Here is a 25,904-nt window from a genome sequence, read left to right on the forward strand (position 1 = left end):
CCATTTCTACTAGTAGGAGACTCTCTTGGCTGGTCCAATTTGGTTTTCTCTTGGCCAGTGTCTTTTCATCACTAAAATCTTCCATTGTGCTTACTCATCGTGGTCCTCATATTTGCAGTTCCTACAAATAACCTTATAACAACAATCTCGTGCTGTATGTCCCAATTTCCTAACCAAAGACCTGATAGGATCCTGATCACACTTTGATTTAAATTGTTTAGTGAATGACTTTCTATATTCCTCATATTTGTTCATATTTTTCATTTACTGTAAATTTATTATAAGCCTAGCCTTGCCCTTCTCAGGATTTACATTTTGTTTCAATACTTCTATATTTTTCCTTTCATCTAGTATATCTTTTGTCACTATTCGTGTATCTATTATGTTAATGAAACTATTTACCTCTATTGTATTTTCTTCCCCCGAAAACTTTGGGAATTTGACTGCGAGGTAATAACCTCATGATGGAAAACTTCTCTTGAACTTCTAGTCGTTTCTCATCACGTACGGGCGCGCACCTCTGTAGCACATCATCCTTGTTCTTGTAGTCGTCCCTCTCCTTCACTAGCTCATCCTAGTATCAGCGTGGGGATTTGCGTGCACTACGTGGTCACGTGTGTTGCTGGTAGTTCGTGAGTAGTTGCTTGTGTTTTCCACATTGCGTGCGATGAATGCTTCATACGTGTAAGCGCGTGTGGTTGCATTAAATTCTTTAAGTGTATTCTTTTTTAGTTGCGTGCGTTGAGTGCTTCTCTTCGGAGACGTTTTATTTGCGTGCGTTGAGTGCTTCTCTTCGGAGACGTTTTATTTGCGTGCGTTGAGTGTTTCTCTTCGGAGACGTTTTATTTGCGTGTGTTCTATCCCACTACTGCCACCACTGTCGCCCCCTTTGTGGTCCTCACTTATGTATGTGGCGATTCACTTCCTCCAGTTATAATTTTCTGTTTAGGTGAATACAATTTCTCTTTTTTTTTCTTCTGTATCTTTCTTATGTTAATTCTTCAAAGAAGTCCTTTGAGAGCACGTATACAAGATCCAACGTGAGCCTTGCGGTGACGTAATGATTTCCTTAGTCCTTTGATCTTTAACTTTATGATTAATATCCTCCCCAAAGAACGTGATCTTACATTCGTGAACCAATTGGGTTTTCTCCTTCTCCACCCTTTCACCAGATTCTTTGTCGTAAGTCTTTACAGAAATATTGTTTAGTTAGAATGATATCGAGTCTGCATAATTCTCACTTAGGTTACAAAGGAATATCATATAATTAAAATACAAATTTATCCTCGAGCTCCCGGGCTGCTATTTACAAACAATAATCTTATTGCCTACGCAAGGTTGAAAGTGGACTCAGACAGCTCACTAGAGCTGTTATTTACAAACAACCTACCTATAAACTGCAACAACCCGTCTTCTATCCCTCTTTCTACCTTATTTTCTACCAGCCTCATACAGATATGAAGGTCAGGATTTGTACAGGAGTTCTTTTACTCTTTTCTTTGGGTGGGAGAACTGGCTAACTCTGGGGAGGCTATGTTTAGGGCATTCTTTTTTTGAGAGAGAGAAAGAAGGGGAGAGAGGAGAGAGAGAGAGAGAGTGAGAGAGAGAGAGAGAGAGAGAGAGAGAGAGAGAGAGAGAGAGAGAGAAAGAGAATGTTGCATTCTAATCCAGTTTATCACTCGTAACTTTTTCTTATTCCCATCCTTATCCTATTCTGTGTTGCCCGTAAACCTCAGGATCTTGGTTCTCCCGCTCAGGTATAAGAAGTGCATCGACATCGGAATGGTGAAGTCATGGGTCATGTCGGATGAGGAGAGATCGGCTCTTGCGCGTCAGCGTTCAGTGGGTCGGAGGGACCGCAAAGACGCGAGGAATCCCAAGCACAAAGACTACAAGAGGAAAGTCGCCGAGTACGTTCCGGAGGTCGCCAACATGCTCAACTATATGACAAAGCAGGTTCACTTATTTCTCCAACTGCTAGCATTACTATACCGCATGCAATATATACGTATGCATACACAAGTTTGACTTCCAGGGTACGCTCATACAGCTACTAACTGTCCCTCTCTCTACTTCCTTATTTCTTATATTTCTTTTGTTCTATAGCTGCTATTGTAGAAGGTCACTGCTCTTCTGGCGTCCCACAGGGATCTGTCCTGCCTCCTACTCTTTTTCTTATTTCTATAAATTACTCGCTTGACAGCACATCTTCCCCTGTACATTCGTATGATGATTACATTATACCTTTTTTTACATTCTTCAAACGTCCTTCTCAAAGTGAGCTCCATTATCTTAGGGGATCATTGCAGAATACTTGACTTCTGACGTGATTAGGACAGAGAAATCTTTGTGTCATTCAACGCTGTTGAAACTCAATTTCACCACCACTCCAATCCGCACAGTCTTCCACAGAGATTTCCTCCTTGTTTGAACTGCACACCATTGATTTACCTTCAGAAATCCTAAATATTCTTGGTCTACCATCGCTAGTAAACTCAATTTGAAAACTTGGACCTACTTGTATCTTAACTGGTGCAAAAATAGCTCCAGTGAAATCATCAGCTCTGTACCGCCATCAAATTTTCTTAATTCCACGTCCCCAAACTCTTTCTCTCTCCCCCTACCTCCCTTCCCCCACCTCTCTCTCTCTCTCTCTCTCTCTCTCTCTCTCTCTCTCTCTCTCTCTCTCTCTCTCTCTCTCTCTCTCTCTCTATATCTCTCTCCTCTCTCTCTCTCTTCCCCCCTCCTTCTCCCTATATCCTCTCTCTCTCTCTCTCTCTCTCTCTCTCTCTCTCTATATCCTCTCTCTCTCTCTCTCTCTCTCTCTGTGTCTCTCTCCTTTCCCTCCCCCTTCCCCTCCCTCTCCCTATATCTCTCTCCATATCTCTCTTTCCCCCCCTCCCCCCTCTCTCTCTCTCTCCCTCTCTCTCTATTCCTTTCTATCCTTCCCCCATTCTCTCTCTCTCTCCCTCCTCCCTCCCTCCCTCCCCCTCTCTCTCTCTCCCTTCCCTCCCTCTCCTTGTCTCTCTCCCTATCTCTCTCTCTATCCTTCTCTCTTTCTCTCTCTCTCTCTCTCTCTCTCTCTCTCTCTCTCTCTCTCTCACACACACACACACACACACACACACACACACACACACACACACACACACACACACACACACACACACACACACACACACACACACACACACACAGCATCCTTCATTTAATACGTTTTTCTCTGTCCTCGAAGGAACGTGACGAGATTGAACGTACTGTGCTGAATTACAGCCGCGCCTACCAGGACGTACCCTACCCGTCAGCTCTCCGCCAGTACAATAATGGGCGTCCCAGCGTCCAGACTATAATCATGTTCACGACCATGGTTCGTAGGTTCGCCTACTACGCCAGGTGAGTTCTTATTCTTTGTCAATTGTACAATTGCCTCCGGGAAACTTCTGGCAAAATCTCTAATGGTGGCAAATTGTGAGGTCTCGACACCACGCTCTTTCGTCTGAGCTCGGAAGTCGGGCCGATATGTTACACGCACTTACGGCGTAGTGTAAGCCTGCAACATCTTTACCACGAACTGGGGAACCCTTGCACTTGATAGATCTGGCTGGCGAAGTAAGTGCCATGCTGGTATTGCAGCATTTAAGGATGGGCGCATAGAGATATACCAACAACGGCGACAGGTGGTGATGGATACGGAGCTGCCTAGTGTAGGCCTAATGGTCTCTTGCAGTCTCCTTCATTCTTAGGTTCTTATGTTCTTATACTAGGCACAATGCTCGTCAAAACCAGCCAGCACTTGGCAATGATTTTATGTGTCCAAATTGTCAAAAACAATGCAATTCACGCATTCGTCTTATTAGTCACAGAAGGCACAAACACAACAACTAAACTGTACACCTGATCACTGTAGAAGACAAAGAAATGAGATCCGTCATCACGACGGCTCAGTCCATCATCATTATCAAGTATACAGTACACTAGTTTGATCATTGAAATTTTTCATTGCCGTCTCCACAGAAAATAACTGAATTGTAATCTATGTATTAAAAGTAACTAAATTGTAATGTACACATAATATATATCTAGAACACAACAAGGCTACCGAGTTTCATCGGCCAGGCGTGGTATGAGGCTTCAGATTTAATTTATTAGCATAACATTTTGTTTGCAGTTGTCAGATGATATGAAAAAAATGTCCCTTGAGAAGCAAAGACCTGTAACTTTTGGGTAACAGGTAAGGGTATGCAAGTTGGTGAGGGAGGAAATCGAAAGAGGGAAAAACTTGGGATCTCCCCTCCCCCCCCCCCCAAAAAAAAAAAAAAAAAAAAAGAAAAAGAAAGACATGATGACGAGAAGATTTGAGAACGACAAACTGAAGCAGTCGGGAGTAGAACATTCATCTTCAGGCTCTTCGTCCATCTCTCACAATTCTCTAACACAATTTGTTAGGGCCGCTGTAGTTCATCCTTGTTTCCTCTTTTGAAAAAAATGTACCGTATTGGCCTTTCTCCATTCCCGAAGCAACTTCTCTTCTTCCAGTAGACAAACAATTAACTCCTGATTTTTATCCTCCAGCTGACTTATGCATTCCTTAAATATCTAATTCGAGGCTCCTCAGGTCCTGGAGCTTTTCTTCCATTTAGCTTTTCCAATAGTTTATAAACTTTCATCACTTCCTGTTTTGCCTTACATGTTTCCCCTAACTTAAATACAGTTTCCGTTTGCAATTTTGAGTCTTCGCAAACCTTTCCATCTACTTCTAACTTCGTAGTTCCTTCCATTTGTCTTAATCTACCGTTGGTAGATCTCCTGAGCAGTTTAGATTTGTTTTTACATATCTTTTTCTAATTCTTGTGTATTGATTTTTGGTTCTTCGCTGTTCTCTATTTGTTCTTTTGTCTCTTGCTCCGGGTTTCCCACGCCGCGTCTCTTTTCCTCTGTTTCACATCCTTTGTTAAACTAGCCCTCTTCCTCATCTTCTTGCTTTCGAAACATATCTTTTCTCACTCAAACTGTAACAATTCTGGAAGAGTTCCTTTTATTTTTCTCTTCGTTTGTTCTGTCTCTGAACATTCTCCAATCTTTCTTCAAAATTATCTCTCCAATTTTCCCATACAAAGAGGACATAAAAAGAGATAATACAAAGAAAATGAACCAAAATAGTTCCTAGCCTGGTAGACAGTTCGTACTAACGAAGGTTAAAAATACCTGCTCTCACTGAAAGGAAAGAGAGATGACATGTTTATCATGTCCAGAGCTATGAAATGGGCGGAAGGGAAAGAAAGGAAAGAAAGGAAAGAAAGGAAAGAAAAGCAAATAGAGGACGGGATTGGAAACTAAAAGACATAAGGTGCTGGAAGGGCATACGAGGTTACGTGCAGTTGTATCAACTTGTGTAATAGCCAGAGGAAAAATAAAAATAAATTCTGAACATTAGGGACAAGATGGCATCATATGAGCATATTTTTTCCATATGTTAGAATAAGGTAAACATACACACACACACACACACACGGACACACACACACTATACACAGTATAATGTCATAGTGAGAAACAACTGAATTGTCATTACTAATAAATGAATCGAGGACGAAGAAACTGAAACTGAAACCACTCTACCAATTATTTTCTTGCACTCCACAACCCCACTCCCCTTCCCGGCATCAAGACTGTTCCCCGAGTTCTGCCAACTCTCGTCCCACGACCAAGGGATACTTCTACGGTCTGGGATTCTGGAAATGTCCTTGATTCGTGGGGTGCAAAGCTTCGACGTCGAGAATCATCGATGGCCAGACAATAAACATCTCATGTACAAGGAAGCTCCCATCCTTCGGGTCGAGGACATGAGGAAGCTGGTGAGCAACGAATTGTACGACATGCACATCAAATTCATATTAAGGTAAGAGAAGGCGTGCACACGTGTATGTCCGTTTATTTGTGAGAGTGCATGGGAATTACGTGCTGTTTCTTCTAAATTCTAGTACTCATATTTCTTTTCAAAATTTCTTATGGTTTGCGATTTAATTTTAGAACGTGTTTGTGTATATGTACTAACAAGTGTGCCTTATAGGACTAAATTAATCTTATAATATCCAGTCTCTCTTTTTGCAGTCACCAACTCTTATACCCCTGTAGTTACATAGGCTCCAGAACGTCTGCCTATGTTAATGGCACCTTTTTCTACTTCACATGATGTAGACAGATATAGCAGATTTCGAGGTCGAAATTTTGAATCCCTCTAAAAGTCACACAAAAGGCTCGTTTCTGTGATAACAGCTTCGCTGTAGTGCTTGCATGTTGTCGCTTTCACACCAAGGTGGCACGTCGCACGTCGCATGTGGCAAGTGGCAGGTGGCAAGTGGCAAGTGACGAGTGGCACGGTGATTTCAGACCAAGGTAGCACGTCGCCACGCGTTTCAGGGTGGCAGTCCACTTCCATGCTTTGTCTTGTTCATCCTTCGAGATGTACTGAGGTGATGAAAATTATGACGTAAATTGCCGGACGTCCGGGACATACATATGAAATACACAATAGATATAGGACAATGGGAAAATACAATAAATACACCTTTGGTCAGACAAAAATAGTAGAACTTTTATATATAACCAAAAATTACACCTCCCTCAGTTATGTCAAGCACAGCTGAGGCTGCACATAGGAATTTACATAATTCACATAGTAAGAGACAGGGGATACAAAAAAAAAAAAAAAAACACAGCAACACAAATGTATATAATAGGCTCACTCGACCATCAAGGCATTGTGCTTTTGGAACGTAGATGATACGAGTGTTGAACATGGGGTAACACATTGGGAACATTGATCTTTGGGGGAGTCTGGTATGGGCACCTGAGTCTTCTTAAGCCTGTCAGAATGCAGAACCTCGCTAAGTCCCTGAGATGGGCCAGAAACCATGAACTTATTGGAATGAAGCCTCTGTGTCACCAGAAAATGACCAGTAAATTTGTTGTGCAATTTAGATTGCCGCTCAGGAATTTGTTTAAACACACGATCACCGACTTGGATGGAAACAGGTGTAACCTTACTATATTGTTTCTGAATCATGCTGGATTTAGACTCCTGAAGGTTCCTTCTAACAGAATCATAAATGGTATGCAGTGTATGAGACTGAAGATGTCTATAATCTTCAAATTTGTAGAGAGGATCATACGGAAACCTCTTCTTAGAACCATAAATGATATAATGAGGTGTCAGTCCCGTTGTTACATTGATAGTGCTGTTAAAGTAGGTACTGACATGGGGTAGCTAGTCTTCCCAAGTATCCTGCAGATCATTAGCAACATGCCTTAGAATGTCAAGTATTTTCTTATCCGTTGTTGTGGTACACTACATTTGGAATTAGTGGTGAAAGAAATTTGGGCGGAGTTCTTGGCTTTAATTCCCCAAGTTTAAATCTGTCTACAAAATGTACAGCAAGCTCCCAGCAAAGCTCGGAGGGTTGCCAGAAACAAAGTCTATGTACAAATTTACAAGGTTGCCAAGCATGGAATAAGGAGGCTGTTACCATACCAGTTGAAAGAAAATTTGGAAGGTTTGGTCCGACGTGGAGAGGCGCCGGTAGAGATTCTTTTGTGTCCGAAGCAGGTGACTGACCCGAGATGCAATTGGGCTCTTTGTCCAAGTATAGGGCTTGACCTGAGATGCCGAGAATCTATTCTCGTCAAACAGGCGTAGTTGGAAAGGTCGGTTACTTGGTCATTGAACAATGCACGTCCCCTGGAGACGGTAGTCTCGTCGACAGTACCACGCTGCAGCATATGAGTGCGTGCGCGCGTGTGCACACTAGTCATTGAAGGGAGATGCAGCTACGAAGACAACATGGTTCGGTTCGCTATTTATTACTAACCCCAGTGATACTGGTGCTACTGAGATAGAAAATAAAACAAAACAAGGCAAGCCAGGCATGCTACAAGACCTGGGCATGAAGACATATTCACAAAATGAAGAATGGTGGTAACTTTAAAACATTCATGAATATAAGGAAATAGGTTTAATGGTATGAACAATAGTATGAGCCTGCGGAAAGTAGATATTGTTTCCATTCACCTAGGCAAGAATATAATTCTATGAAATTGTTGCTCAATTTCGAAGATTATAGCGGGAAAGGGGAATGGAGATTTTGGTTGAGAGGACTGCCGATGGTCCTCTATTGCATGAACAGTATGATTCTGTGTTTGCATGACAGTCTCCGTAAGACTGTGCAAATTGAGTGTTTTAACTTTGTTCTTTGACTGATGTCCAAAGATACGATAGGTTCCAGAGAGTTTGGAGGAGAGCGTCTAAGTGGGGTGTGTGGTTAAAGATGTAAACAATGTAAAAATCAATGGTATTTACATAGCGTTTTGTCCTGAGTTTCGCTGATTTTGACATGGGGGAAGAGTTTGCGCGTCTGTTACGGTTGGAATATATGTCTACAGCTGGTAGTGAAGTGGAAGAGTTAGAGTCGTGGGAATGTATGTGTGTGTCGGTGCCATTTGAGTTAAAAGCTGGTGTTTCCTTGTGTGATGAAGCAGAGTTAATTTGAGCGTTGGGTGTTAAATAAAGTTTTGCCTGATTGGCCACATTAATGTGGTTGACTTTGTGGGAATTTGTTGATGACAATGCAGGTAGGAAATGATTAGCATAGATAATGCCATGTTGAGCAGGGTAAATTATGATATTATGTTGCTTCATCAAAGTTAAGAATATGAGGATATTAGCAGGGAAATGGACGTCAGCAACGTAGGTGGTAACTGGAATGGCTGGGCACTCATCTTTGAAACTAATGTCTAGTGAGAATTTACCAATGATTGGGAAGGGTACACCATCTACATTGCAAAGGTAGACGCCGGGGGGTTCCAAAATGGTGACACGTTTTGTTTCAATGCGGAATCTGTGGAAACTGTGTAGTGACATGATGTTAACTGGGGAGCCCGTATCGAGAAATATTTTTACTTAGGTGTTACTAGACTTAGCACTGAAAGTTAAGGAATCTGAAGAAATGTTTGGGATATCCAGGGTGTGTACCGGTAGAGTTGCAAATGGAATATCTTGATATGGAGTAACTGTCCTGGGTGTGCATCGAGTCTTTGTATCCTGTAGTCACAAGGGAGATGTGTTACGTGAATGTCTAGCAGGAGATGTGTTACGTGAATGTCTTGCAGGAGATATGTTACGTGAATGTCTAGCAGGAGATGTGTTACGTGAATGTCTAGCAGAAGATGTGGTACGTGAATGTCTAGCAGGAGAGCTATCTGGGGATTCTTGTCTGTGTTGTCTCCGTGCTAGCAAGACACGGCAACGATCAGTTGTGTGAAAGCAAGTACCATGATGCTCGCAGTATCGGTTCGGTTGTGACGGGTATCTGTGTTAACGAGGTGTCCTGGTTTGTGTCAGTATATACAAAACAGTTGTGTTCTTGAAAGAGAGCGTTGTCGTGAGTGATGTCGCGTGCGTAGTGTATGTCGTGCTCTCGTGTTTTGTGAGGGGGACCGTGTGACCTGTGCTATTGTGTGTGTTTGTGTTATGGGTGCTGACTGGTTTTGTATCTGAGTGATAATTTGTTCTGTGTCATAGAATTTCCTTGAGAATTTTCCTAATGTGATACTTGGTGTGAATGTAATGGTGCTGGCTTTCTGAGCTGTGCCTGGTTGTAATTGTGAGAGAAGGCGAAAGTATGCAATGAGGGAGACTACGTTATCCAATGAAATTGTGTTGTTTGAGACCCAGTCTGAGTTTTTGAGACTTTCTCTGAGTTCGCTCTTAAATGCTGAAGCTATTTTGACTGCCTTTTCTTTAGTGGTGTGTGGGCCATGATTGTACGTTTTTGCAAGAGAGTATAGGGGGAAAGTGCTCCAAGTGGCTCAAAAGCCGCAAATGACTTTTTAAATTGTTCTACAAATGTATCAAATGAATGTGTTTCCTCAAATAAGTCAGACTGAATGACGTCACCAGCTAAAGTGTCGTGCTTGTCTATTTTGGATGTTAAGATGGATATCTTTGTTTTGTCGTCTGTGACATTCCTACGTAGTATTTCTGAGTGAACCTCAGTGAGGAAGGTGTGTACAGGAATGTTCCTGTCGTTAAAGAATAGTAAGGTTTTCATCCTTAACTACTGTGATGAGGTTCTGTGTTGTCATGGTGTTGTGAGTAGGAGTTGAATTGTCTGAAGAGTTGGAAGTAGAAGTGGGGACATGGTTGGTGGAGACGTAGCTTGGCTTCGTGTATAGGGTCGGTTTGTCGAGTCAGAGAGGGCTTTGGACACGTTCATGTATTAAGACAAAATATGTGTGGAGACCGTGTTGCTCCTAGGTGGCAGTGAGAACGGAAAAATATCTACTTACCCAATACGATGTTGGAGTACGGCGGCGACGAGGGTGCAGTGGGGCAAGAAGATGAAAGGATGCACTGCTGGAAACTGGGGGAGCAATTTGTAATTGGTTGTGGGAAAAGAGTTAAGAGCGTGGTGTGGTGAAGTGCCTCTGATGAGAATTTCCTTGTGGATGTTGGAGAATGCATTTCTATGTTGATGTGGTGGAGTGGCGGTGTCGTGGGTGCTGGAGAAAGTAGGGCTTCGTATCGTAGTTGCTTGAGGTGGGTGAAGTAGCGAAGAGCATCGGTGCTTTTGGGTCATAAGTGGAATACTGGAAGGTGCTTTGATAGTTGCTTTGAGGTGGGCGAAAGAGCGAAGAGCGTCGGTGCTTTTGGTTCATAAGTGGAAAGTTGGAAGGTGCTTCGAAGGAATTAGTGTTGCACTGCTGCTTCGATGTCCACGACTGTAGAAGTTAAAGTGTAGATTCAAATCCCTCTGGTGGCTACCGGAATGTAGGTGCAAGTTTCGTAGTCTTCGTAGTCGTAGTACCTCCGCTGGCCACCAGAATGTAGGTTGTGGTACACTACATTTGGAATTGGTGGTGAAAGAAACTTGGGCGGAGTCCTAGGCTTTAATTCTCTAAGTTTAGATCTGCCTACAAAATGCACGGCAAACTCCCAGCAAAGCTCGGAGGGTTGCCAGAAACATAATTTATGTACAAATTTACAAGGTTGCCAAACATGGAATAAGGAGGTTGTTGCCATATCAGTTGAAGGAAAATTTGGAAGGTTTGGTCCGACGTGGAGAGGCGACGGCAGAGATTCTTTTGTGTCCTAAGCAGGTGGCTGACTCGGGATGCAGCTGGGCTCTTTGTCCAAGTAGAGGGCTTGACCTGAGATGCTGAGAATCTATTCTCGTCAAACGGGCGTAGTTGGAAAGGTCGGTTACTTGGTCGCTGAACAATTCACGTCCCTAGGGAGTCGGTAGTCTCGTATACAGTACTACGCTGCAGACTAGTCATCGAAGGGAGATGCAGCTACGAAGATAACATGTCTGTATGTATATTTTTCTTTAAGACATTCTCTTTGTGTCTTAAGATGGTCTTACTCTATTGAGATCTGAGATGATTTCTCCGTAGGAGGTCATGTGCTGCCACAGATGACCTCCTACGGAGAAATCATCTCAGACCTCAATAGGCAGTAAAACCATCTTAAGACACAAAGAGAACTTCTTGAAGAAAATTTATAAAGCAGAACTAGCAACCACATTTTACTGTACTTGTTTAAGTGGAAATCTTATGTCTATTTGTGCATATATATATATATATATATATATATATATATATATATATATATATATATATATATATATATATATATGTGTGTGTGTGTGTGTGTGTGTGTGTGTGTGTGTGTGTGTGTGTGTGTGTGTGTGTGTGTGTGTGTGCGTATGCATTCACCTTGTATTCACCTTGGTCTTTGGATCACGTGTTGGACTCGTGATCGACAGCTATTTCCCTCCCGGAAGAGAGCTCAGAGCTCGTATGACCGATCTATGGGTAATGCTATGACCTTACACACACACCCAACTCCCCGCCCACGAGAGTCAGAGTAACGACCCGAAGCGCAGCGATACCGAAATAATTTCGGCCCTGGGCAGGATTCGAACCAGGTACTGCGAGCACCACCGTGCTGGCAGTCCAGCGCTCTACCAACCGCGCCACCGAGTGTGTGTGTGTGTGTGTGTGTGTGTGTGTGTGTGTGTGTGTGTGTGTGTGTGTGTGTGTGTGTGTGTGTGTGTGTGTGTGTGTGTGTGTGTGTGTGTGTGTGTGTGTGTGTGTGTGTGTGTGTGTATTGGTCAAGATTTTAGTGGTTTAGTGGAAAATGTCTCCAGAAAGAAGAAGACAATACCATATCGGAAAACAAATCATCACAAAGGCTCACACTCTGATTTTTATTTCCACGTAAGCACTGTGAGTGTACAAAATATTGGAAATATGTCTACACTGCAAGCCATGCCGATATGATAATTGAACTGTAAACTTTCTTTACAGCTGACATAATCTTCTTTAAAAATATCTGTTCACAGTTCCGCTTGCAGTACTCACGACGTTGATTAAACGAACTCTAGCTAATGCAAACGCTATTTGGAATCTTGAATAGACATAGATCAGTTTTGTTAGGCTCTTTCCACTTACTCTCTAGTGAGGCTCTAGCAACAGCAATGAGTAAATTGAGCTACAGCACTTTCATTATTGTTTACACTATTTAGTTCTCTACTTAAACCCACTCCAAATGTAAAGCTTATGAAAAGCTAATGTTCCCTTTTGATACTTTAAAAAAATGTCCCCATCTATTACAGCACATGTAACATCCCACTTAATTGCAGCATGAAGGAGCTGAAACCGGACGAGCCTGTCATGATGCTTCTTCTCCTTATTGCCTTTTACGCCAGCGACCGGCCTGGTTTGGAGGCATCCGATTTGGTACAGAGTTATCAAGAGAGGTACTTGTCCCACTTGCGCAAGTACCTCGAATGGCGGTACGGTCCAGGCAGCGCATCCATCCTCTACCCTAAACTCCTTCTCAAGCTCACAGATTTGAGAGAACTCAATGATCAGCATAATGAATATAACCTGAGACTGGCAAAGCAAGAGGTTTGTTTAAGAAAACTTAGTTTTATTCAAGTGTTTCTTTTTTTTTCTCGTGGTGCATGATCTACTCTACATCTACTTGAACGTTTATATTTATTTGTAGAATCTAAAAGAGTTGCATATTAGATCGGCTAAAGACCACCAACCAGCTTATCCAACTGTATGTAGTGGACACAAAGAATCTGGGCAGGATGTTATGTTTTCTAATATTCTAGTTCCTTTGTATTTGTATGAGGATCGTGTTTCCACTTAAAAAAAACAAAACTCGTTTTAATTATTTGATTGGATGATCGTGCTTGGAAAGGGACAATTTTAGAATATAGCAGACAAGAAAATCTTCGCGAAAGAAATTTGAGGTGGGTATACCATGGGTATACAATAAAGTTTCCAGAAATACAACCATCAACGTGGTAAAATGTGTCTCAAACAATGTGAAGAAAAAAGAAAAAATATTTACGAAATAAGTGAGGACAGCACACAAATATATATTTTGCCCCGAGACATTGTGCCAACTTTGTATATTCTTTGCTCCAATTTTTGCCATTATCAATGTGTTCCCTTAGTTATTTTACTAAAAAGTAACTGTCACCATATTTTTTCACCAGCACTGAATATTATCTGGTAATACGGTGACGAATGTTTAAAGATCATACAAGAGTCGCAGGTTGTCGTTCTAGAAAATTCTACTTGTAGTGGTGATCCAGTACGTATACATAAGATTTTTTAAGAAACCCATCTTCCATTTGACGTCATTCTCCCTCATTATTGTTCGTCTCAGATAATGTATGAAATTGAAACATATACAGTGCACGCCTCTTACCCACCAGTGATCTCAACTAAAGCAAGTCCCGTTTTCCATTTCTTCCCAAATGATCGTGTTCCACTGTAGTAGAATATTCAGTTTGTTTCATTAATCATGTTATAGCTTGTCTTTATTGTTCTAATCCACACACTGAGATTAGGTAGGAATTGACCAATTGACCTTGTTAACCAGACCCTGATGGTAGATCAGGATATGATTTGCAGAACGGGTCATCGGATAAGACGGTGAATTAATTGTTAGATTTTATTTCTCATTTATGAATCTAGTTTGTTTCCTGAGACATTAATCTGGTCCCGAGATATGCAATGTAGCCATGACCTAAAAGTCCATTTGGTCGCGGTTCAAAGACTGATTACTTGGAGAAGGTTCTCGAAATCGACGAGTGAATCAGTATTGAGGAGAATGACCAAAATGATACATGGACTCAGAAATTTACCTTACGAGGACAGGCTTAGACACCTTAATTTGCACTCTCTGGAAAGACGCAGAGCGCGGGGTGTTCTAATATAGGTGTTCAAGTGGGTCAAGGGCTTTAACAAAGAGGACGCATACAAGATCATCATATTAAGACAACAGGGCAGGACTCGGAGTAATGGACTTAAAGTGGAGAATTTTAGGTTTAAGAAGGAAATAGGCAAGAACCGTTTTACTAGTAGAATGGTCAATGAATGGTGTAGACTTAGTAACCATGTAGTGAGCGCTGAAACTATCGGTTGTTTTAAGAAAAGGCACGGTAACTTTCTGGACAGGGGTGACAGGTAGTAATAGACATGGAATTGCCTAGTATAGGTCTTATGATGTCTTGCAGTCTCCTTCATCCTTATGTTCTTATGTTGCCTGACGACTCTACATAGGGCGTTTTCCTTGACTAGGTCCTCATACTGACATTTAGAAACTTACGTAATTCTTAATTTCTGGATGTACACGCAAATAGCAGTAAGTCATATCGTATTTTGGAATGGAACATGAAAATCTAAAACGTTGGTGTTGTTTAACAAGTGAAGCGTCCCCGCTTCAACCCAGTAGAATTAATGTTGAAATCCGCATGAACCCCATTTTTATTTATACATTCACACATTTACAATGTTCTAGCATGAATCCGTTGGTTAGGAATGATAATAAACTTCGACATAGTATCAAGTCCGCATGTTCTTAGTTTTGTAAATTTGTTTGTAACCAGAAGAGCCTAGACTAGAGTTCATGTTACATACGAACTTAAAGGAATCTGTCCTTCAAATACAGTTATAATAGAAAACGTGCCATCTTTTACACTAATGCATTGCCATTTTCATGGCCAAATACTTTATTTTTTGCAGGTTCAGGAGATCCAAATGCAGCTCGGGCAGTTGGAACTGAATTCTTACACTGAATGGCCCAACACAATGGAAGGATATTCTGTATCTGAATTATGCTCTACGGATCTACAGGAGAATGGAGAAACGCACGAGAAGACTAAAGGGAACCAACTACAACACCAGCAGCACCAAAAACTGCAGCAAAGGCAACGACAGGTTTATCCTCTGAACACTGACCATACTTGCTTGAAACATCAGCATCGACAAAACAATGGACAACAGGGGGAAGAGCAACAACAACAGTATCAAATTTCTCAACATCAGCAAGTAAGGGAGCAATACAGAGAGCAGCAAACTGTCATAAATAGAATTACAGGCGACGCAGGCAATGGGCTAAATACAGGCAATAATACGGATGAGATTCCGAAACCTATGAGAGTGATTATGGATACGGATGCGGTGGGCGCAGTAAACATCAACGTAGATCAACTGGCTAACAATTCCAACTTTCAACGGATCATGATGCAGCAGTTTCATAAGTCCATTATGGCTGTCCTGAACTCTCCCAACTATGGCCTTGACAACTTTATACCTGGTGGACATAAAGTGTACAACAACCTTACAGGTAGTACTGGCACGCAGATGAATGAAGTGCATCTTCATCAACAGCAACATGTACAGAAGTCTGCTCATCAAGAGCAAGCTCAGGAGGATTTCCAGCTAACCGGACCTCAGTACGCCTTGGCGAGGCAGTACGAAATGGTCGAGGATATTTCTAATTCCTCCTCTTCTCCCATGGTTCCTCAACAGGCTTCTGACACTTCTTTCTCATCCCTTGAAGTGTCATCGGGTTCCCAGTCTCCCGATCTTAACTCTAAGCCTGACTACTTCGTTTCTCATCAACCACCTCTGCCATGGGCGGGCTGTTTTCAACAACCTCAACAGGAGATTCAGCCAGTCGATAACCAAATAGAAAGCCAACTAGAAGAGTGCAACGTTTGCACTTCAACAGAAACTCCCCAGCCACCCAATATAATTTCTCCCGGCAACCTTCGGTTGGTAGTTCCCAAACGAGAACCCCATACCCCTTCACTTACCAAAGTGGCTGGATCAGGCTCCCACGATTGTATAGCTGACTTATCGCCCCACCGCTGGGAGCTCTTCCACATCGCTCCTCAGCACCAGTCAACCCAACCTCCTCATCCGAAAATTCTTAACAGAACTGACCACTGTGGTCAGCACCAACATCAGCAAGAACAACAGTTCTCTCGCCAGCCCGAAGAGACACATGTAACAAAAGGGAACTCACTGAAGGATATAGAGGGCCTCAAAAACTTTCGGACTCTTCTGGAAGAGTTCACGTCGGTGGAGAGCCCGGAGCAAATGGAGCAGATCAAGTCTATTTTAGGCCCTGGCCTGATGGCCTCCTTGCAAAATACACTCATTCGCACCAGTAACCCACCCCAGCCTCAGGTCCAGCCCCCGCTCCTAACAAAGTCCTTGGTTCAGCATCAGCCCCAGCCCCAGCCCCAGCCCCAGCCCCAGCCCCAGCCCCAGCCCCAGCCCCAGCCCCAGCCCCAGCTCCAGTTCCAGGTCCAACCTAAGGTCCTGCCCCAGCCCCAGCTTCGGCCAAGTCTCGAATCCATATACCGATTCCAACCCCAACTTCGGGCTCATTTTCAACCCAGGCCACAACTTCAGCTTCAGCCCCAGCCCCTGCCCCAACTTCAGCTTCAGCCACAGCCCCAGTTCCAACCTCAGCCCCAGTTCCAACCCGATCTTCATCTCCGGCCCCAACCTCAAATTCAACCACAGTCCCAAATCCAACGTCAACCTCGCTCTCAGTCCCAAGCCCAGCTTCAATCACAGCCTTACTCTCGGTCCTAGACTCAGCTTCAGCCACAGTCCTACCTTCGATTCCACCTTCAGCCACAGCCTCATTCTCAGCCCCAGCTCCAACCTCAGTTTCAGCTCCAGCCCTGGCTCCAGCCTCAGTTTCAGCCAGTCCCTGACACAACCCCAGCTTCAATCGCAGCCACACTCTTAGCCTCAGCTCCAGTCTCGATCCTCGCCCCAATCCTCGCCCCAGCTCCAACTTCAGTCCTTGCACCAGTCAGATTACAAATCCTTGTCTCAGCCTTCATTCCAGTCCCAATTTCAGCCACAACCAAGCCATGAACTCCAGAAATATCCCTAGTCTAAATTACAGTCATAGCCACAAATACAGCCACAGCCATAGCCACAGCCACAACCACAGCCACGGGCACAGCTCCAACAGCCATCTTCTCCAGCGACACCAACGCTACCGCCACTCCCTCTACTGGCATCCCAAGCATGGCCTCACTTTCACTGAGGTCATTTCACCCTGCTCCCTGCGGGAAAATACAGTATGGAACCTCTGCAGCTGACACCTCTACTATCACCATCACATCAGATCTGGTCATTTCTACGAGCCTATAACTTGCTTTACCACCAGAGAGGATAACACTCCTGCGACGAAAATCTGCGACAGCGTCTCCACCACCGCCGGTTTCAACGACCCTTTATTCTTCTTCGATAGTCCATGCATTGTCGTCGTCTGACGAGACCGATGAATCCTCAGGTCTGGCTAGCAATGGTGGCTTAGCTTTCCTCCCCACCAACCGTCTCAACATCCAGGGACCCCTCTTTTTCTTTTCTTTTCTTTCTTTCTTTGAGGGCCACCTTTACTCCTCAGCCTATCATTTGGAAATCACCTTTCAACACGATAGTAACTGTGTGATTAAACTATCTGTTGAAAGAATGTGAAAGATTAAAAATCGTATGTGAACGTGTGCCCTTTATCTTTGGGATAATGACGTCCCGCTTTCCATATAAAGATTCCCCGGTCCCCACTCTCGTTAACAAGGGTTTGGGAGTGGTCCCTAATATCAGAGGGTTTAGGACGAAAGAAGTTTGCAGGTTCTTAGTGCTATAGAGTACTTCAGTATATGAACTCTTAAGTGAAGCACGTACAATACAAAGAACTGGAGCGGTAACCACCACACAATAACATATGTACCCAAAACACATCAACACAAAAACACACTCTAAGTAGACTACAAATGAATATAAATGAATAACAACATTCACACATCTTTGATTTAAGAAACAAGGCTGATACCACAAACTGCACTGCCTACGTTCACTGAATGAACATCAACGAGAGAAGACAAATGGTACAAAGGTGGACTCGTAACACTAAAGCACAAAAGCATACCATTTTTCAAGAAGAAGAACGAGAAGACAAAAAATACAGACACAGCTCAGGGGCAGAAATAGCACCAAACCAAACTCAAATAAAGAAAACAACTTACAACACAAATATTTACATATAACCTCCGAGGCCACATCCCATAACTCATATCACTCAACTTACTAACAAACCTCATACTGGCTTAACACACAAACAGCAGGCCAAAAAAGACAGAAAATACTAGAACAACTCCTCAAATTAAACAGAATGAACTCCAGCAACAACGCCACTAGACAACCCTTTCAATATAGCAAAAAAGTGACATTCCTTGACATAATACTGTACTCAACCTCACCACAAACAAAAACAACATGGAAACCATACAAAGACCTTCCTTCGGACAACTTACCAATAAAGATTACCATAGAGCTGGGAGAGAAAATACAACCTACATACAAGAGAAGTCATGAAAAAGCAAGAATACACAAAAGATATGGAAAAAAAAATTAAATACCTTTGACATAGACCAGGTCCCATCCTTCGATAGAGCGGTTGATGAAAAAATATAATTCCAAATGATATAATAATAATAATAAATGTGTTTGTAAAACTTGTTTTTGTTTTATATCATTCAATCTTGCAGTGCCTTCACTTTTGTGCTGTGTCTTGCGACACTGCTTCTGACCCAGGGCGGTGGGCAGGGTGCAGGGATGACCCGTCATCCAGGAGGTGCTCAGATGAGAGGGAGGGTGGGAGGGGTGTGGAGTGTATTTAGGGATGAAATGGGTGGGAGTGTTTTTATGCCTTTCCCTTTTTGGCTACCTCCCTTGGAAGGGGGAAAAAGCCTTGGTATATATATGTATGTATGTAATCTTGCAGTGGCCACCCTGAAAACAGGCAACGAAAATTGTGGAGAACAGCAAAAAAACATAAACAATCAATTCCCCCTCACCAAAGAAACAGTTGGGGCAACACAAGGGAAAACACAGTTACCAAAACAGCAGTGTAATAACATCAACAAACACTTCTCTAGGACAAGTTCAAACCCACAAAACCTGAAAGAAGAAAATAGTCAAAGACATAATAATAAAAAATAATAAAAAAAATATACTAGACACAGATGCCACCCCTTCCTTCACCAAAGATGAAAAAGAGCTCACATATCAAAACTAAACAAACCATATGAAAATCCCTAATAATATAGACCTATTTCTTTACTCTCCATCATATCCCATCTGATGGAAAGATTAGTGGCAAGAAGACTTACAACAAAACTACTCACCTCCCGTAACCGACATCATCCAACAAGTGCTAGAAAGATTCAACTAGAAAAACTTCATCAGAAAGAACGGCTATGGTAGCTATAAGCATAAACAAGACATTTGAGTTTCCAGACCCATACTCCCCCCAAAATGGAGTCCCCCAAGGAACAATAACATCTATACTATTCAATATCTTCACAAGCGATCCCTACATATTTCACAAAATTCATCGATATACCATCTTCCCTAGGTGCTTTTCCTCGTTTCCTATTTTTTTTTTAAAGGAAACGCTACTTCTTCCTTTGCAGTGTCTGGTACACTACTAACGTCTACAAATGAATTTACTGACTCAACTACTGTGTTTGACGAGTGAAACTATTAGTGAATTTCTTCTACTCGTTTTTACAATTCTGCTTCTGCATCTAATAATATTTTCTTTTCTATCTTTCAAAGATATTACTTATTGCCTCCTTAAAAGCTAGTCTGTGCTCGGCCCTTTTAATACTTTTACTCTTCTGAATAGTTTCTTCTAATCTATCCATATTTCTCTTTATTGTCTCTATTCTCTGTCTTTTGTCAATAAGCTTTAGTCCTACTCTATTTCGTTCTTCCTGCTTTTAATTTACATAATCCCTTTTAATTTTATTAGGTCGTAGGTAAATTTGAAATATTTGTTTTCTCTAATGCTTTTTGGACTTCCTACTTTCTCTGCCAATTTCCTAATAATATCTACTAAGTATTCATAACCTCGGTGGTGTACTCCTTATTTCTTAGAGCATAAAACTTATCTTTAATTTGTAACTGAAATTCTTTGTCATTTTTAACCTTCGCAAGGCTCAATATCTTCTTCAGAACTAGTTTATTTCTCTCGGCTCTGAAAGTGAATTTAGTTGTATAACCTAATATTCTATGGTCACAACCTATGTTTATTTTATTCATAACCGCAACATTGTTAACGCTGTTGCTCTCATCTAGTAATATGAAGCCTATTTCGTTCTTTGTTGCTCTATTTGGACTTCTCCAAGTCCATTTACCACCTACACATTTATGTAAGAAAGAGTTCACTTTTTTCTTGCTGTAGTTCTCTGCAAAACTGGGTAGCATCTCGCATCTGTTATTTCTCTCACCTATTCCAAACTTCCTAGGCACGATTCATCTCCTATCTTTTTCCCCATTTTAACACTGAATTCACCTATTACTAATGTGTATATAATCTATTTCTTGATCCATTACCTGACGTAAATCACCATAGGGCTCGATTTCATTTTCTGAACTGTCAAATAGGTGTATAAGCCTGAATTGTTTTAAGAATGTATCTCTTACACAACCTTATCATAATCCAAGCTACCCTATTTGATATACTACTAAATTTTATTATGTTACCAGCATCCTCCTGATTTATCGAGAACTCTGCTCCACTAGATCGTCTCATTTCCTAACCTCTGTAGCGGAAAAGGTGATGACTATTGTATACGCCTCATATACATGACGAGTAGTATCGCCCAGTCATATAACCCACTCACTCCCTCACTCACTCACTCACTGTCCGCCGACGGTCAAGCACCATTTCGCTGACCAATCTGCCGACAAAGCAGTTCTTGCCGCGCCACCACACGACATGCACACAAGAACACACGCGATCACACAAATAACCACACAGTAATAAACACATTATTACGTATACTGACGAACCTCCCCTGGATATATATTATAGTCTGGCTGTCAGACTAAATTAATAACTATTTATGTAAATTATATTAAGAAGTGACGAACTAAATCTCGCTCGCATAAACTCTTAAGTTTATACGAGCGTGGCACCTCATAAAACGAGTTTCCGGCCTTCTTAAGGCAATGCACGGAGCTCGGAGTCGAGTCGGTCCGATGAGACGTACCAAGTAATAACCATGTGCAAATTGTAATATAGAACTAGGAGGTGATTGACTTAGTGTAGAAACATGGAAGAAATTGTGAACAAATAAAGAAAAGATAAACCAGTGACATTTATTATGAACCGCCATATGAAGGAGATACACTATCTTGTAGCTGTATCGTTTTTTTTTTCTTTTTCAGACTTCACTTAGATCCACGATGCCTCAATTGATATTTTCCAGTTTTTCTATTAAAATATGCTGCATGTGGTCTTCTGAGAAGGCTCTCTGTTAAAAGTATAGATCTCCATTTTCTTCATGCTGTTTAATGTCCAAGACGCTTTTAGAGAAAACTGAGTGCGAGAGAGACTTGGGAGTTCTAGTGAGTCCGGACCTTAAAACCAGGAAGCAGTGCATTAGCGCCAGGAATAAAGCTAACAGAGCATTAGGTTTCATTGCTAGGACGGTAACGAATAGAAGTGCAGAGGTAATTATTAAACTCTATCTAGCGATAGTTAGACCCATCCTTGACTATGCGGTACAGTTTTGGTCTCCGTCCTACAGAATGGACATCAATTCACTAGAATCAGTACAGAGAAGAATGACCAAAATGATACATGGACTCAGAAATTTACCTTACGAAGAAAGGCTTAGGCACCTTAACTTACACTCTCTGGAAAGACGCAGAGTGCGGGGTGATCTAATAGAGGTGTTCAAGTGGACCAAAGGCTTTAACAAGGGTGATGCAAACAAGGTCATCATATTAAAACAACAGGGCAGGACTCGCAGTAATAGTTATAAACTGGACAAATTTAGATTTAAAAAGGGGATAGGCAAGAATTAGTTTACTAATAGGGTGGTCGACGAATGAAATAAACTTAGTAACCATGTAGTAAGCGCTGAAACTATCAGTTGTTTTAAGAAACGATTAGACAACTTTATGGATGGGGATGACAGGTGGTGATGGATACGGAGCTGCCTAGTGTAGGCCTTATGGTCTCTTGCAGTCTCCTTCATTCTTATGTTCTCATCTACTTGGGCAGTGTTTACTCACATTCCGCTGCACGCTGCCCGTAAGTACACAAGGCAATGCATTTGGACCTTTGGGTTTAGGAGACCATGATGCAACAGGAACGCCCGGTTTTATTTTGGTTGTGTAAGTCATTTTTGCTATGAAAGAATTATGGGAATAATCTCACATTCCTGACAGCTAATTTCTGGTGAGATATTTCTTTGGTACCACCATATTCAATATATTTGGTGGAATCCTATATATCTGTAGGATACCCAATGATCCACGCCGTCATTATGACGGTATCCCATACATCTATGAGGAATTTCTCTGTTCGCCATCAGGGATGTACTAGTTAGCAGTAGGTCTTAGGAATGTGTGTGAGAACTGCTCTTTGTCTCATTTTTCATACAAGACCTGTTTGATATGGTTGACCCTGCAGATAGTTTAATTTTTATCGACATTGCTCTTGTAGTCTCAAGTAGTATCTGATATTCAAACCTATCCAATAAATCAAGGTTTCAACTTAGAAGTAGGTAGGATCAATTTTGCCAGCCGCGTCATCACTGAATAGAATGAACTCCCAGCCACGGTATATGACTGTAATAATTGGAAGTTTCAAAATTCACTCAAACACCTAAGCACTTTTTTCATCTTTGTTAAAGACCGGAAGGTCCTCTGTTGGCATGCTTTATCATTGCAATTAGTTGTAACTATTTCTACATTAATGACCATTCGTGGATATGGAAATATATAAAAGTGACGTTGGTTGACAGACATTCATCAACGAAGTGGAGCCAATGAAATAATGTATGTTTATGATAAACAGAACTTGTCTCTTACTACAACAGTTCCACGAGGATGATGACTGGTCAGTACAAAAATAATGTAGTAGTAACAGTAGCAGCAATAATGACAGCAGCAGCAGTATTGAAACAATAGTGAAATAGTAGTAGTAGAAGTAGAAGTAGTGTCTTTATGTATGTATATATACCGTATATGTATATAAACAAAAACACACGCGTATATATACAGTTGTACCTCGGCTTACGAACTTTATTCGTTCGCGAAGGTGGTTCGAAAGATGAAAAGTTTGTATCTGGGAACTAATTTTCCCATAAGAAATAAAGACACATAGATAATTGATTTCAGCCTTGACAAAATTCCCCTGTTTTTTGCTATGTAAGTGAAGGTTTGTGATTCGTATGCACATTAAACACAGTGTAAAACTGTGCATCAAACAGAACCATAATAATTAAGCATGAAATATTATAATAATAATAAAAAAGTAAAATTAATTTTACCTTATCTGCGAGTCTTCTTGGGACGGTGAGGAGAAAGAGGGAGGGTTTGCGTTACGTCATGTCGACAGTATGGATACCTAGCCTATTCTCTTTTTGAACTTGTCGAACAATCTACTGCTAGCCTTGAATGGCTCGTCTTTAGGATTTGCACTAGGCTATTCTTCAACAAATCGGCATGAAAATATCTCCCCTTTTCACATATGATATCCTCCGAAATGTTGTCACCCACTAACTGTTTCTCATTCATCCTTGCTAACTCTGATCTTTCACCCCCTTTCGCCACATCAACATTCATAAACACATCCTTCTTCTTCACAATTGTCCTTATTATTGACTTTTTCTTCCCGAACATACAGGCAAGATCAGTAGTCCGAACGCCATTAGCCTGCTTCTCGCAAATCTACTTCTTCAACTCGATCGTGATTGCCTTCTTCCTTTTCCCTCTACCACTACTTTTTCACTGCTTTCTGGTAAGAGTACACTGTCACTGGCAAAGCAATAAAACACACACGCACACAAAAACACAAAACTACAAAGATAGGAAGATATTCCACGTTCGTGTTATCTGGTTCGTATCGAGTGCGTAACTAAGCAAGAAAGCGGACGAGTGCAATGCTGAGCCCGCACAAAATAGCAGCCGGGCGTGTTCGTATCCGGAGGCGAGGTTCGTATACACATGCTCATATATACATACATACATATATATATATATATATATATATATATATATATATATATATATACATATATATACACACACACACACACACACACACACACATATATATATATATATATATATATATATATGTATATATATATGTATGTATGTATATGTATGTATATATATATATATATATATATATATATATATATATATATATGTGGGCGTGTGTGTGTGTGTGTGTGTGTGTGTGTGTATGTGTGTGTGTGTATGTGTATTCACCTCGGATCTGCTCTCTTTTCGTGTGTGCGTGTGTGTGTGTGTGTCGTCATTACTATATCCTTCCTATGCTGTTTCCCGTCTCCCAACCAGGTTTATCACCAGATTAACCCAGAAATTTTTTTTGGTGCATTTGACCTTACAGTTTTATATGAGCTTTTGTAATATATTCAACTGTGGTGAAAATATAACCAGTTTAGAGTTCTTAAGGTAAATATAAAGATACAGATTTATAAAGAAAGACATAAGCATATTGAGACATGTCTCACTTTTTGTTTTCTTATATCAATATCAGCACAGGCACAGGCAGGCTGACTTCTCTTATCTGGAACTGTGTGGCCTTAGAGACAGGTTTTTGTGAACGGAATTGTGGATGATAATAAAAAAACAGGACGTTATTTCTTATTTTATATGTAAAACCCTTTGAATCAGGTTTGAATCAAAATGCACATATTCTTCTATTGTGTGGATGATGAAGAACATACAAACACAGGAGAGGGAATGTACAGAATCACTAATATATCTATATTCTAAACAGGGACCACTAAGCTGATATTTAAATATAGGATTTATTGAGATTCTATCTATATTTATTTGTAAAGCTTTGACACATCAGCTTATATACATATATTAATATATACTCATGTATAAATATAAATATATATGTATATATATGTGTGTATGTGTGTGTATGTGTAAGTGTATGTATTTGCGTGTCTGCATGCATATGTCTGTGTGTGCGAATATGTATGTGTAGGTGCGTGTGTGCGCGTGCATGTGTGTATGTGTGTTTGTGTGTGTGTGTGCGTGCGTGCGTGTGCCTGCGTGTATGTGTATGTGTTAGGTGTATGTGTGTGTGCGTGCGTATGTGTAGATTGACTTATGTAAGTAAAAGGCTTGTTTTGGTCAACAAATTCAAATTAATATGGAAGATAAATGTGAAGGACTAGATCATCACAGAAGCCCTAACACATGATAATAATGATGATAATGCTTCATGTATCACAATAGAACCATATACTTGGTATATAGACTCAACCAATGTCAATTAAGTTAGCAAAGATTTACAATCGTACCTAGTAAAGGAAATGAGCCTACAACACTTTAAGTGCACATAGATGGAAATAAACATCGATAACAGTCAAAGAAGACTTAGAACGTTCTGAAACAAGCAATTCTTTATTTCTTAAATTCTAAACTATTTTATATAAGAGATC

At 41.2% G+C, this 25,904-nt stretch overlaps 1 protein-coding gene across 2 annotated transcripts in view; it reads left to right on the forward strand.

Annotated features, from left to right (window-relative positions):
- The window catches only part of LOC143032777 (uncharacterized), a 32,310-nt gene extending 13,442 nt beyond the window's left edge, over window positions 1–18,868 (forward strand). For both annotated transcript variants that reach the window (XM_076197811.1, XM_076197802.1), the window contains exons 4-8: window positions 1,758–1,956; window positions 3,236–3,393; window positions 5,669–5,899; window positions 12,702–12,969; window positions 15,106–18,868. In XM_076197811.1, the coding sequence (XP_076053926.1) occupies window positions 1,758–1,956; window positions 3,236–3,393; window positions 5,669–5,899; window positions 12,702–12,969; window positions 15,106–16,971 (2,722 nt within the window). In that variant the 3' untranslated portion in view covers window positions 16,972–18,868. The remainder of the gene's footprint in view (window positions 1–1,757; window positions 1,957–3,235; window positions 3,394–5,668; window positions 5,900–12,701; window positions 12,970–15,105) is intronic.
- Window positions 18,869–25,904: the final 7,036 nt, after the last annotated feature.

Source organism: Oratosquilla oratoria, chromosome 1, assembly GCF_046742065.1.
Source record: "Oratosquilla oratoria isolate Oo_2021 chromosome 1, ASM4674206v1, whole genome shotgun sequence".
Taxonomy (NCBI): domain Eukaryota; kingdom Metazoa; phylum Arthropoda; class Malacostraca; order Stomatopoda; family Squillidae; genus Oratosquilla; species Oratosquilla oratoria.